The sequence below is a fragment of the Larus michahellis genome, chromosome 8 (assembly GCF_964199755.1).
Source record: "Larus michahellis chromosome 8, bLarMic1.1, whole genome shotgun sequence".
Lineage (NCBI taxonomy): Eukaryota > Metazoa > Chordata > Aves > Charadriiformes > Laridae > Larus > Larus michahellis.
The window spans coordinates 23506005-23520803 of NC_133903.1; the positions used below are offsets into that span (position 1 = coordinate 23506005).

Sequence of the window (14799 nt, forward strand, 5' to 3'; positions counted from 1 at the left end):
CCGAATCTTTTACTGGGGAGAAGTGTATTTTGAAGAACTATTCTTACTATTGGTGACTATTTTACTTTTCCCTGAGGTGTCTGCAAAAAGGCTGAAGTTAAAAGAACGGCCGTTGTGACTTGAATACATCAATTTTCTTCCTAAAGGATTTTATTTTATTTTAAAAAATTAAATATTAAAATTTTAATGAGTCATTGCCAGACTGCCTGGGGATGGGAAGGAGAGGAGCTGTCACACTTCAAACTTTTTCTTCCCAAAATTTAGTGGATGCTTTTCAAAACCTGCGAATCTCAAAGTTTCTAGTTCTGCAAACTGTGTGGATGATAAATGCTTGGTCTTCCTGGAGTTCTCTGCTCCTGGGGTCTGACCTCTTTGTGGTACTGTCGGAAATGGCGTTAAAAAGTGCCTGTTATAGGAAAAAAAAAAAATTGAATTACAGATGCAGTCAAATTGATAATGTATTTTCCAAACTGCAAAATACAGATTTTGGCTTTTAGACCAGTAAAGACAAAAGGCTTGTCCTGGCACACTAGTGCACTTCGTAGAAAACTTTAAAATATGAAGAGTAGCAAGTATAAATATTTTAGCCAGGTTAGGGTAGCAGTTGTATACTTTCTGTTCTTCCCTGTTTTTATGCTAGAGTAGTGGTGTCTGTGCTGAGTTTCATGTTTCTGCTAGCAGTCCCAGGACCATGCAGGTCCTGCCTTACGCGTGGCTGTTTTTTCCCTGGAGGGTGGTGCCAACGCTGAGCAACGGCCTCTTCCCATGTTCCTTCCACAGTGTGACTTTGCCACACCTTGTTAGCAGCTCTCCTTGAGCTTTTGCTCGCAGAGGGTGAAGATGGCGACTGGTGGCTGTTTGGCTGCTTGCGTCTGGCTGTGCCAGCTGCCTCGGGCTCTCTGATGCAGAAGAGGTTGCAGGACTGTGCCATAGCCAAGGTTTTGCTGCTGAGTCTGGTCCTCCTTCAGCATGGTGTTGCAAACCTGTCCTGGTCTATATGAACCAAAGCAATAGACTCATTGACTACATTATGCCCTAGCATGTAATTTTGTGAATCCTGGGCCCTATTGCAGTAGTAGGGTTTTTTCCTCCACCACCCTCCCCCCACCCCCCACCCCCCCCAAAAAAAAAACCAAACAAAAAAGAATGTTTGGAAATAGTGTGTGCTAAAGATACCTACGCACACTTTGTATTAACTTTATAGTGTTTCTTGCAGTTATAACAGGCGGCTTTCTATTGTGAATTTTAAAAAATAAAACTTCAAAAACTTATATGCTTCTATTTCCTGATAAAGTAATTTTTAATGCTTCTTTAATGCAGACTTTCATTAAAGATAGAACCAGGGACCAGCACCCCCCACTCTGCTGCTTCCAGAGAAGATTTAGTAGGTAAATGCTTAATAAATGTGAGAAGACTTGAGGTTGTCAAATGCATTATTTTTGAGTTGTGAACATGAAAAATATTTGCCTGAGGCTAATAAAGAAGTGTGAAGTATAAACACTGTATATTTGTAATAAAAAGTCTAAAGATGATCTGTAAAGAAATTCTTTCAAGGAATCGAGTCAGTTTTTTAGGTTCTTGTATGTATTGTGGCACTAACTTGTTAGTGTCATTTGGGGTGAAGAGCTATTAAATATTCATTCTTTGTTGTGTCTAGACAGAAGGGCTTTCATATAAACTTTTCATGGTATAATATGCTTCCAAAAATTTACATCATTTTTCATCAATGCCAAAAGTGGTTGAAGGCAGGAGTTTAAAAACATAGAATCAGTGGGACTGTTTAATGTCAATGTAGGTAATGCAGCAACCTTTAGGACTTACAAAATACTTGTAACTAGATGATCTGTTTGAAATAAGTGTGTTTATTTTTAATTCTGTGCAAAACCCCTAAAGCATAGTTTTTTAAATTATCAATATGAGTATACCAATGAGTTTTATTACAGGCTATCTCTTACAAATTGAGTTTAGGAAGTTTTGTGCAACTCTTCCACAATTTTCTGAGAAGTAACCCTGACAGTAATTCTAACGTTACTCGGGAGTAATGTCATTTTTCTTCCCAGGCTCTGAAGTCGGAGCGTCTCCACAAAGCGGACGGAAAAATGTTGCAGCTGAAGGAGCCTTGCTACCACCAACACCACCTTCGCCTAGGAACCTGATACCGCATGGGCACAGGAAATGTCACAGTCTGGGATACAAGTCAGCATTTTATTTAACCGGAGAATCCTTAGCTTTGTGATGTATCATCTTTCAATACAAAAGCTTTGCTTTTGAAAAGTAGCATGATTTGTACGCAGTGTTTCACTCAGAGACCAATTTGTGGCAAGAGACCAAGCTCAGAACTGTAATGGTCGTATCCCAACCAAAGAGAATTGGTCAAAACAGGGAGACTGCGTCTGTTATGATGATAAGAATAGCCAATGAGTTAATCAAAATAGGCTCTTTCTGAATGACAGAACTATCCTTTAGAGCAACTCAATGCTCATTAAAGTTTACCTTTAATGAGCTAGAATGCAATTATAAAGTTCAATGATGTGTTGTAGTAAGACAAAAATATCTTAGGATATTGAAAGTAATTTTTAAAGTACTCCTGACTTTCTCTTTGCTCCAAGAGTGCTGTGCAGTTTTAAGCCTAGCAATTCTTATAGATAATATAGTTCGCAATACAGATAATACGGTTACTTACGACCATGATTTAGTTTGGTATTTGGAACACACTACATGCAATCCTTCAGGGTGTCAAAGCAACAGCTTTTGAAATGTATTGAGAAAATGTTGTAACAGTCTTATCCTGTTCATTTCTAGTTTCATACACAAAATGAATACGGCTGAATTTAAAAGCGCAACATTCCCCAACGCAGGACCAAGGCACCTACTAGATGACAGTGTCATGGAGCCTCATGTACCATCCCGAGGGCAAGCAGAAAGCTCCACCCTTTCTAGTGGAATTTCTATAGGTAGGAACTGTAAACATACCTGTGCAGTACACAGTCTTTTAATAAAGATTTTAGCATGATTAGTTGGCAATTGTACAAGCAGTGGTACTGTTCTAAAATAAAAATTCTATTTTAGAACAAACTTGAGAAACATGGGTGGAAAAGGGCAGCATAATTTATACAGCATGAACTACATGCTGACAAATTACAAAAAAGCAGATGTTATTTTTAATATCCCCTTTAACGATACAACCACTGTTATTCCGCTTCTTCCTTGATGGAGATGGTGGGAAGCTCAGGGCACTGTTTCCTACTTCCCCCCCCAGCCCCCAATCAATCCAAATTAAAAATGTCTTGTGGTATGATTTCTCTTTAAAATTCCATATCAAATTAACAGGGAGAACTGTAAAGTGCTGACAGTCTTTAAGACCATACTTTGTAATTATTCCTTAATTTTGTTGGGAGTAGATAGCAATTTAACTTTCACATGCTTCAAAATATTAGAATCAACTTCATTTTGGTAAGTTACTGATCTTCAAATATTTAGGGTGTTCTTATTTTGAGAACTCCTGCTTCCTGAGTTTCTTATGTGACAGCATTTGCTCTTTTCTCCTGTTACATCCAGATCCTTAAAGCGGAGGGAGGGCAGGGCAAGTGCCTCTCAGATCCACCTACCCAGGCTTAGGTGCAGCTAGGGTTGAGAAATGGAAGCTCTCTCACAGTCCTTTTTCTCAAAATTATTATCTTATAGAATTTGATGTTATTCCATATTTATGTAATGCAGGATTTTTGTAGTGTTATGCATTTCTTTGGATAACTTAATTTTAAAAAACGATTTTGCTTTTTAGCCCTCCTGGGGAGAAGCAAGGTCACACAGTTTCAAATTATGCTGGTTTCAGGAGCTGCTCATGTATTTTCTTGAGAAGAACATGTTCTGAGCAAACATTAGATATAATTTTCATGTGGGAAAAAGTCAAATATCTAGAGACAGTAATTTTAAAAAATCATGTTGTTAATAAATCTGTGGATCTAGCTTTGACCAAAGTAGTTTGAAGCTGTTCACATCAGGTAGCTTCCGCTAGTAAACGTGCATTGCCTCTGTCCGTTTTTCTACAGGCTCTCTGGCAAAAATGGCAAAGTTTGCCTTTTCAGGATCATCCAGCAGAAATGGTACTTCTTATCAGGATACAGACAGCTTGCATTCTCAGGAATTGCACAGTACAGATTAAAGCTTCTCATGCATCTAACTACCCTTCAAGTGCAATCTTCTCAGCATTATGCTGGATTTAGGGGAAAAAACAAGACTTCTTGTCACTTTTGTTGAGATGTAGCATTGCCTTTTTCTCAGTGCCGTCTTTTACTGATTTTTTTCTGTCTAAATATCTAAGAAACTTCTCTGCATTTGATCCTTTTTCCAGAGTAAATTATTTATTTGCCTCCATTGGAGCTTAGCAGGGCAGGTTTTCCAGAGCTGATAGTCAGTTTTTTGTGAGGTACAACTAAGAACCAGTCACAGAATACCAGTCACCAGAATACAGTGTTTCCCTTCTTTGTCTGATCTCTGGATTTTTCAACTCTTTTCTCTTGCTTAGCTTAGGCGTGACCTTATCGACTTGATGTAGTCACCCTTACAAGTTGGAACAAAATTGCCGCTTCAGAAGACTCGTGAAACAGCAGCCTTATGCATTTTGTGTAAGATCAGCATTTGTGGTTAGAACTTCCCTGCTCCTGTTCTCTTCCACCTCCAGCCTCCCCATACTCCATTACTTTAGTTTTGTCAGTGTTTTGACAGTCTAGCATCATTGTTACTTTTACTGCCGTTTGATTATGAAAACGTAAATGACACAAGATTATTAGAGGTGCTAGAAATACATATGGAGGAAGAGAGTAAGTTCTGGGGGCTTGCAGTATCTGTTACTGAAGAGTTCTTGGAAACGTAAGTCGTCTGGCATTCTGTACTGCTACTTCAGCAGGATTTAAGGAAGTTGATTGAAGCTGCTAAGTTCCTCCATCATGTTTGAAGTAGTCTGTTTACTCAGGACTTGGAAACAGTACAGTCACTGCAGCAGAGAGAGGAGGTTTACAGTATTCTACAGCACAACTTCAAAAGACGGTCAAGAAAAATTCTGAATGTGCATACTGAAAAAAGCGTTATTCCTCACCTTGCCCATAAATGTGGACTTAAACCTGTTGCTCTAGAAACAAGACTACCTTTTCTTGGATATAAGCCTATATAGGATTTAACTTTTTGGATAAGTAATCCCACTTCAAAGCATGGACAATATTTCTGATAGGCCAGCACCTTGAATGCAACCTTAAACATGACTGTAATACTACTTTAAATCGCTCTTGTGTTTTGGGGGCTCAGAGGTGTTCAGACACTTGCAGTCCTTTCATATTGGAGGATCTGATCTAATCTTCCTCTACATCAAGTATCAAAAAAGCAGCAGCGTAACAACAGTGTCTATAGGACGTTTGTGTGCAGCACAGTACTGTTACATTGCTTTATCGAAATTCTTAGAGCATGTGAGTTCGTGTATTTTTTTTATCAGGCCTCAGGTCTGAGTCACCTTTGCTGTTAACAGATTACTATTGTCTGCAATTAAGTAAAGCAAGTTATAGGCGTGTTACGAAGATTCATCAGAGGACTGTTTCTTTTTCCACTGGTGAACACACCATCTTCACATACATGAGGACTCTTGCACTTGCATTTCTTCAGTTATCAATCTGAGAGAATCTTTCAGTCTGTGATAAAGAGATCAGTTACAGCATCACTAGGATTGAGTGTCATGGCTGTATGAAATCCTATTCTGCATATAAACATATTAAAACTGAGCAGTTCATCCAGCAGTGTGTGTCTAAACTAAAAATAAATATTCAAGTGGTGATGGACAATTTTGATTGTTGTACTGGGAAAAACTGATGATCTATTCTGGGAGTGGTGAGTAGCATACCAAAATTTTTACATAAGTGTGACTAATCTTTCAAATATGAAGGATACACTAACTGGGTATTTTTCTTTGTAATGACAGATTTCTAAAGCAGCAATGCAGAAAGTGACCCAGGTATGGGATTTCTGGAAAATAGTCCTATCTGTAACATGAAAACCATGGTCAGAGACCTTTATCAGATTCTTTTCTTAATTTCAGGGTCTGGAGGCTGATTGCATACATTCAACTCATTCTACAAAAACTTAGAACTGAAAAAAAATGAAGATACAGCCCCTGTTATACTAATTCCTTGTGCTTGGGTCAAAACAGTTCTTTTCAGTTTTTTCCAGCAGTGATGAGGCTATCCTAGTTAGAAGGAAGAAACACTTGACCAGTCATATATACAGTATCAGACGGGAAATGTCCTCTTGAATTCAGGAATGTAACAAGAGGAGATAATCTCTTCTAAGTTTTAGATGTTCATAATTTAGACAGCTGCATTTGAGCTTGTCATTTGGAGCTCTTTATAATTACATAGAGAATTAAGATCTTCAAGGATATGATTAATTTCATTCTTAGGTGGGTTATGATTCATTTCATTCTTAGAATCCACCCTAAATTTGCCACCAGTAGGTCTTAAAGCTACAGGATAGTTTTGTTCTGTGATCCCTCCATTTTGATGAGATGACTGTATACACTTTCAAAAGAGCAAGCTCGCCCTTCTGAGGTCTAAGCATTGCTCTTGGCTGGGTTGAGGGAACCATCTGCACACTCTCACCAGCTCTTCTCCATGTATTTACTGGCTTTCACCTAAAAGTAGCATAAATTAAGATGCTTTTACTTTGATTGTGGTTCAGCTCAGAAATAGCATGAAACTTCCTTTCATTCGTAAGATTAATTTTTTTAAGAATACATGTTTTTCTAATACTCTCTGATTTTCATTTCCTTTTAAAGTATTCTCTTCTTGCGTAAGTGTGCTCTTATGGATCTCTACTGCAAAGTTCAGTGCACTTCATTAATCTTCTCAGAAGTTCTGTATTTCCACTATTTCTTATGATTTGGTTCAGCCGCATTACCAAATTTTTTTCTGAAGCTGTATTTGTTTACAACGGCTAATTGTCCAAGTAATTCTGTAGAGGTAAAGGGACAGTATAAAATAGACCCCTCTTTTCATAGATTGTGTCTGTATAGTTTTTCTCCTCTTATGCCACTGGATGCAAAGTAATTTTGCTTAGGAGGGTGTTTTTTTGAAGGGTGCATTCTCACACGTATGCCATAGAAGAATAGGTATTGAAGTATGAACACAGAAATATTTGGCTGAAATTGAGAATGTAATTTTAGGTGTTTAAAAATTCTAAGAAAACACATTTATGGTTATGTTTGTAGCAGTGTTGGATGCAAATTTCGTTCTTAACTTTGGAGTGTTTTCTTTTTCAATCTATCTTTTCTCTTCCGCTTATTTTTCCTAATCTACAATGAAAACTCTGGAAAAACTAAGGCTATTGAAAATTTACCTTAATTTGTGTGTTCCAATCACTTAAGAATAACTTGAGCCTTTGATCTAATGCAGTCAGAGAAATTAATGCTGCAAAGTCAAAGAAAGGTATTTTAAATCAGTTGGAATTAGTGTAAGAAAGTGCCTTTGTAAGAACAGTACATTTTCAAACCGAAACTGGCATGACATGGATACAAGAATATCAGCATTTTAATGAATTCCTCTTTTAAGTCACCATCTTGAAGAACTTGAATTCTACAAGGGACTATGTTTCTCTTTAAATAAATAAAGTATAGGTGTAAGTATACAGTGTGTGCATTTACTTTCAGGTTTTTGGCAGCCTATAGAGCAGGGGTGAACTCTACACAGCCAGTGTTTGTTTGATTCCTTACCCTGTACTGTGCTGTTCAGGTGTTTAGGACGCTGAGTCATCACCAGTCTGCATTAGAAGATCAAAGTTCAGGTAGAGTTTCAGGCAGAAGAAATAGGTGGGTGGTTTTTTTAATATTCCAATTAAATGAGTATATAGATGTCTCTTGCCCTAAATCTGGATACCCTATTTTGCTATTATTTACTACTAGTTTAGCGATAGGGTAAATGTAAGAGCTGTATAATGCTTTAGGTTAAAAACGCACATGTAGATGCCTGGATTTGAGAGGAGAGGGTTATACAGGAGTTTTAGTACCCCATTTCTTCGTGAATCCTTATTAGTATTGTTTGGTCCAGGGCATACACTTGGGAGTTTTTTTGTGATTAATGCAGCTGTACAAAACCCCTGTTTCTGCCCCATCTTTGTCTTACTTGGTTATTTGCCTTTGTCAGCTTTTCATGATGAAAGTCGTTATCGGTGATGGTATTACATGTTTGTGTTGATTCTCTGGCAGCATATTGCTTGAGTTGTTTGCCAGTCTTTGCACTGTTCTTATTTGGTTAACTAGCAAGCCAAAGTTGAGCTATTTAAACTTTATTGTGCAATAGTTAAATGGTAATGAACTAGTCCAAATACACATGAGGGTTTTCGGTACGGTCATAGACTCAACAAGGCAGAACATAAATTTAGGGCATGAAGTCCATCTCCATGATGTTAGCTGTGCTACAGCAATTGATGTTCAGGCCTCCAGACCAATTTTTTTCTGTTTTCACATTAGAATTTCGAGCTCTGTCAGGTCAGTCACCAGCTATAGTGACTGCAACTCTGGAAACACTATGTAATTGAAGCCAAGAGAGTGTCAGTTGCAGATTTGAGAAGGGGAAAAAATTTTTAGTCTGAGTACTTTTTAAACTCTTTGGGGTTGGTTTGTTTATATTAACACCTGTTTAACTTTAGGGACTAACTTCTGGATAAAGGAAGCCTGTGTTAAAGGTTCTATGTCCTCAGACTTTCAGCAATGAGTGGATGCCACGACTCGGGGAGAACGGCTACGCAATGGTATAGATCTTCCCTATCACATACCTCGGAACCTAGCCTCGCGCTGTTTGTGTGGCTGTAGCATAGACACGTGTATGCACATCTACAAACGTGAACAGAACACTCACGTCTGTATTCAGCTGCAGTGCTGGAGCTCTAGAGAGGGCTCTGGGGAGACCTTATAGCAGCTTTCCAGTACCGAAAGGGGGCCAACAGGAAAGCTGGGGAGGGACTTTTTAACAGGGAGTGTAGCGATAGGACGAGGGATAATGGTTTCAAACTGAGAGAGGATAGGTTTAGATTAGGTATTAGGAAGAAATGCTTTCCTGTGAGGGTGGTGAGATGCCGGAACAGGTTGCCCAGAGAAGCTGTGGCTGCCTCATCCCTGGAGGTGTTCAAGCCCGGGCTTGGAGCAGCCTGGTCTGGTGGGAGGTGTCCCTGCCCAGGGCAGGGGCATTGGAACTAGATGATCTTTAAGGTCCTTTCCAACCTAAACCATTCTATGATACCCTGTGTAAACAATCCTGAAACTTCTCAGATAATCATTTGCACAGCAAAAAAAAAAACATTTTTCCAATTGCTGTTACTCCTAAGACAGGAAAAAACCTTCCTGTTATGTAGTAAAGATAAACACGACTTTGGTTTTTGATTTTTTTTTTAACCCTGTACAGTAAATTTTTTATTTTGTTAGCATTAAGAAAACTAGGAAGACAGTGGTTTGTGTCAAGTGGCTTCTTACACAAACCCAAAACTTGTGTAGAACATTACTTAATAGAAAGGATTTATACTCCCTAAGATTTGTTATTAAGTTTAACCTGAAGACCTGCTTGAGGTTGTTGGAAAAACTCAAATATTGAGTACATACTTGAGAAGAATTTAAGAAGGTGATATATTTTCAAAGTACTGAATGAATGAAACATTTCCAGTTGAGGTGATAGTCAAATAGTGCACTTAAGGTTTAAAAAGAATTTGGCTAGGTATCTGACTTTTAGTAAGTTAAAAACAGTTCCTTTCACCTCTGTTTTGTTTTGGAAGGAGGGATGTAATGTATATTCTTTTGCTTTGTGGGAAAGGGTTTTTTTTTAGTATCAGAACTTTTGTTGTGCAAAAAATCTAAGGTTTTTTAGAATCTAAAAGAATTCTGTTCCAGATATTCTATGTAGATGTTAGAGGGCTAGTCAAATGCTAAAATTCAACCTTTTCCAAGTTTTTGTTACAATTTTTTAAAACATGTATGGGCCTCAATATAAATGTTAAATCAATAGCTGTGATGTTTGGCCCACTTTTTTCTAAATTGATGTTGCTTTTAAAAGTGTAATTGGCAATTTCTGTATACATTAAACTTTTAAAATGAAACTTTTGTTTATGAATCCCCCAAATTTGTTTAACTTCTGTAACTGTACTGATACTGTAACAAGGATTATCACTTTCTGGAAGATGACATTTCAGCTCTTTTTGCTTTACATTGTTATGCATTTTTTAAAAGCAACACTAGCTTTTAAGTGTTTCTCTAGAGTACTTAGTACAGGGCTTGAACTGTAACTTTCTTAGCCAAGCTAATACAGTTCCTATCAAAATGCCATTTCATATAAAATTTTAGTGTATCAACCTATTTTTAACGATTAAAGAATACATCAGTATTGTTATTGGGTTCTAATTATATGGGTTTCTATCACATGGGCCTCAATCAAGTAAATCTCTAGTCATATTGAAGCTGCACTTCTTGTTAATATAAAGCTAAATCTATGCAGTAATAAGGAAATAAATAAGACTTTAATTGTCCCTAATAACTTCGGTGTTGTCTGGATGACTAGGGCAAACAGGGATTACTGCACCACTTTGCAGAACATACTGCTCCAGGTAGCAACAAGGAAAACTTCAATTACATGCAAGGAAAATTTTTTTCACGTGCAGGTTGTGAAACACGGTAAGAGTTGCTCAGAGAGATTGTAGACACTGCATCTTTGAAGAACGTGACTAGATGAGACCATCAGCAATCTGATTGCCAAGTTAGTTTTGAGTAGGGTGTTGGACCAGATGACCTCCCAAGGTCCCACCCAGCTCAAATTACTAAAAAATTCAAAAGTAGGCTCACCAAACAAAAAGGAGAGATTCTCTATCTGGACAGATCTGGATTAGACCTTTGAAATATTCCAGGACCTGCCATTCTAGACTATTACAGTTGCTTAGAATAATGTAGTCTGTGCCTTAGTTTGACGCAAGTGCATGTGATAGTAGCATCAGGTACTCACTGCCTATTCATGCCAGTCTCTTGTTTGTTTAGATGGCTCAAGCAATTCACTCTTGTCTTTGCAACAGTCCAGGATGCGGGATTCCCTTTCTTGAGAAATCATCATGCTGAGAAAATGTCATACCTGAAACCTACCTTTCTAATTGTCATTCCCCCTGCTAAAAAGATTACAGAACTTTAAGATCTTGTGATAAGATATCCTGCTATAAACAGTCTTCCTCAAAGACGGTCAGCTGGAAAGTCTTATCCAAAATACCTGCTTAAGGTTGTCTCTGAATTTCTGTTACATCTGATTCTATCATTGTATCCCCAAACCACACTACTTGTTTGTTTGAAAAGACTTTGCCTTGCAGAGAGTGCAGCTGTGTTTTTGTTTGGCTGGGATAAATCATTGAGTTTTTCATTGTGATGTGGATGTGGAATTTGCTGACAATAGATAGTGACAGCTGTTTCTTCCAGCTTTGTTTTGGGATTTTGCAAAGACTTCTACTGCAGCTGCAGGCTCCATATGGATAGGATACTCCAACTGGTTACTCCAGTTTTGCCTGGGACACTTCATGTGGTATTCCTGTATAAAAGTGTGTAGAACAATGTGGAGTTCAGTCCACACATTCTCTTCCATGGTGCTGCAGGTCAGATGTAAACTGTGACAAACAGAACTTCTGATTATTTTTATCATCACCTTTTTACTCACCTGCTTTGTGGCACCAGAATGTTTGCTGATAGATTAAATTTGTGCAGACGGTCCCTTGAAGTCATAACACTTACTCAACAGCAGTAACCGTGGCTCTTTGATACGTTGTCCTCACAGCTACGGAGGAAGTATAAGTCACAGAAGTATAAGTAACTGTACTTCTCTTTTACAGGCAAGCTGCCTGGTGCTGTAACCTTTTAAGCAGTCGAATGCTTAAGGATCAATAGGAGATCCTTAGCATGTAAGATCCTGTAAGGGAATGTAAGTACTACTTTGGGATTAGGACTAGATGACCAAGATCCTATTAAAGGTTTAAAGGTGCCTTCCAACTCAAACTATTTTATGACTCTACTAAAATCTTAAAGACACTTTTAGAAAATAATTAGTCACCTGTTAAGTATTGTACTCCCCTTCTTGCAGACCTTTATGCCTAGTTTAGGAGCCAGTAGCTCCAGTGGAGCATTGCTTTTATATGTCTCTTAGCTTTTTCCACTATACAAGTCCTTTTTACAATATCGTTAGTGTGAACCAGGTTAGGACCTTCCTTTAGGAAAGGTTCAGGGTAAGCTGAGACCAAATTATCTAGTATCCCTTAGAGATCACGTTAATGTGAAGATGTTGAGCTAATGCTTGGAAAAGAGGCATCTAAGTTGAGTTGGCTGCCAGATAAAGGCATCTATTTTCTCTGGATTTTGCACAGAGAGAACTTTAGTCCATGCTGAGATTTTCATAGCTCTTGGCTGGAATTACCTCTGCTGTGTGTGAATTTTTATTGCCTCCATCTTTACTTCGTGTTTACTCAGTGGACATCCAGACTTACCTTTGTACAGATTATTGTTGTTATTCGGGACACCACTGTTCCCTGCTGATTTTCTGTGTAAAATTACAGGGAACCTTTGTTTCTCTGTGGCAACCCTTAAGTAAGGTGCACTGATTCTGTTTTTTTTTTTTTTATTTTACTTTTTTGGTTTGCCTGAAAATGACTGGAAATCAATTCTTCCTTTTATATATGGGTATTCAGGAGGCAGAGCAAATGAGCTGTCAAGTCAAAGTACCAAAAGGTGGGCTTTTAGCAGTGACTGACATTGGATTAGGCTGAAACTGAGGAGTAAGGGCTGTCTGGAGCCAAAAACACGTTTTGGCTTGAAGTGGAGGGCAAGGATGGGGGCTGGTGTAGAAAGCTGGTCTGGTCTGAAAGATGAAGAGCTGCCAAGACAACAGCTTGAACATTGTTTATAGTACAGTCAGTAACTGAAGTTACCAGGTTCTGTTAACAGTATTTGTATATTGATGTATGTTTACAGATTTTTAACAACATTACAGATAACACTACCTTGTGTCTGTATTTAAATGCTAATTTTCAGGCTGATGACATTTACTATAATTGTAACGTTACTATGTTATTTATGGGCCTGCCATGAGTGGATGCATCAGGTATTTGGATTTTGTTTTTCCTCTACTTTAGGTGCTTAAAATAAAATACTTGCAGTAACATTGGATTACTTTGTGATGACCACGTATGACTTCATAAGGAATTACGTAAATAAGTGACTTTTCTTTTTAAATGCTTGTTTTGTTAATCAGACAAATCTGCATTTAGGATGTTCTTTAAATTTTGAAAATGCCTTTCCTATTTATTCGTGCTGCTTTTCTTCACCTCAATGTGCACCTAGACCCAGTCCCTTCAAATCTCTACCTCAGTTTGTGAAATTCCTGAAGCAAAGCATGAAGAATTTTCACTGTAGTATTTTAGTGAAGTATTTTTTACACATTTAGTCTTAAATATTCTGAGGAGAACCAGACAAAATTGAAATAGATGGATGGTAGATGATGAAATAAAGTATCGTTTGTTCTTATCTGTTTCAAGGTAGCAGTGATGGTTCTGAACTCAGTGAAGAGACTTCCTGGCCAGCATTTGAAAGGTAAGAAAAACTGTCACTCAGAACCTGCATTTCTCTATTCAGACATATCCACTGAAAATGATGCTTTATTTTAGTGATCTAGAGGTCTTCCGTATGTAAGAATATTAGTAAACTGTAGTAAGTACACTTGGATCTGTTAAAGCGGCGGCGAAGTACCTTCTGCTCACAAGCAGTTAATAGGGCTTTTGTCTAATTGGGTGCTTACTTATTGCACACATTCTTCTAAATAGCTCAATCAGACTACCGTTAAACCCCAAATGATTTTTCTGGTTTTATACGTGTATATCCTTTGTATGCTATTCATGTGACCTATCTGTTTTACGTTTTCACTTTCCCCGAGATTTCATCCATTCTTAGTCCCTTTGTTCTTGTCATTGACATTGTCGCTTGTTTTGTCTCTCCCATCTGCTTTTCACTTCATTGTTACATGGGAAGGCACAGTAATGCCCTTTGCTAATGCCTGATTTTGTGGTTCAGAATTAATATCCTACTCCTTATCCAAATACATGCTCAGGTGACATTGGCCACTTCAATCCTTTCCCATGTTGTATTTGAGACTATGGAAAAAGACTAATAGCTGTAGTTTAATATAGTAAAAGGTGGAAATTTCATCTTCCCACAGCTCAGTAAGATGCACAATACAGTGCATAATTTGCTTCTATAATACAATTTTGGGTAATCGATCAGCTTCAGAGTTGCCATGGGTGGCTCTTTCTGTCATGCTTTGAAGACGTGTTTCATAGAAATTTTTGTCAAAGCACTCTCTCTTTATAGTTGGGAACTGTTACTACAAACCTCATGTTCTTCTTGAAGCGGTTGAAGTTCTGTGTTACTTTTTGGAAGAAATCTTTGAAAATATCTCAGTGCCAAAGGTGAATTCTTTGATCTTTCATGCTATAAATATGATTACCTACATGAGGATATGCCTTTATGATTCCCTTATGTAAGCAATCAGAACATAAACAGAAAATTCGGTCAGAAGGAAAATCTGTAACTTGTATGTGCTCAGTGATGCAACCCACAACATTCAAAAGGTTTTCTTCTTGGTTTTCCTTCCCTGTTGCATCACAGAATTAAACAAGTTCAGGTTATTTGTCAAAGACAAAGAGTTATGTAGCAAAGCGTTAGACAAAGTGGTGAACTGAGTGCTTTTACCTTACGAACCA

General features: G+C 37.9%; 1 protein-coding gene across 14 annotated transcripts in view; it reads left to right on the forward strand.

Annotated features, from left to right (window-relative positions):
* The window catches only part of RALGPS2 (Ral GEF with PH domain and SH3 binding motif 2), a 149814-nt gene that overhangs the window by 117474 nt on the left and 17541 nt on the right, over positions 1-14799 (forward strand). For all 14 annotated transcript variants that reach the window (XM_074598790.1, XM_074598791.1, XM_074598792.1 and 11 more), the window contains 4 exons: positions 1321-1388; positions 2061-2196; positions 2803-2954; positions 13579-13633. In XM_074598790.1, the coding sequence (XP_074454891.1) occupies positions 1321-1388; positions 2061-2196; positions 2803-2954; positions 13579-13633 (411 nt within the window). The remainder of the gene's footprint in view (positions 1-1320; positions 1389-2060; positions 2197-2802; positions 2955-13578; positions 13634-14799) is intronic.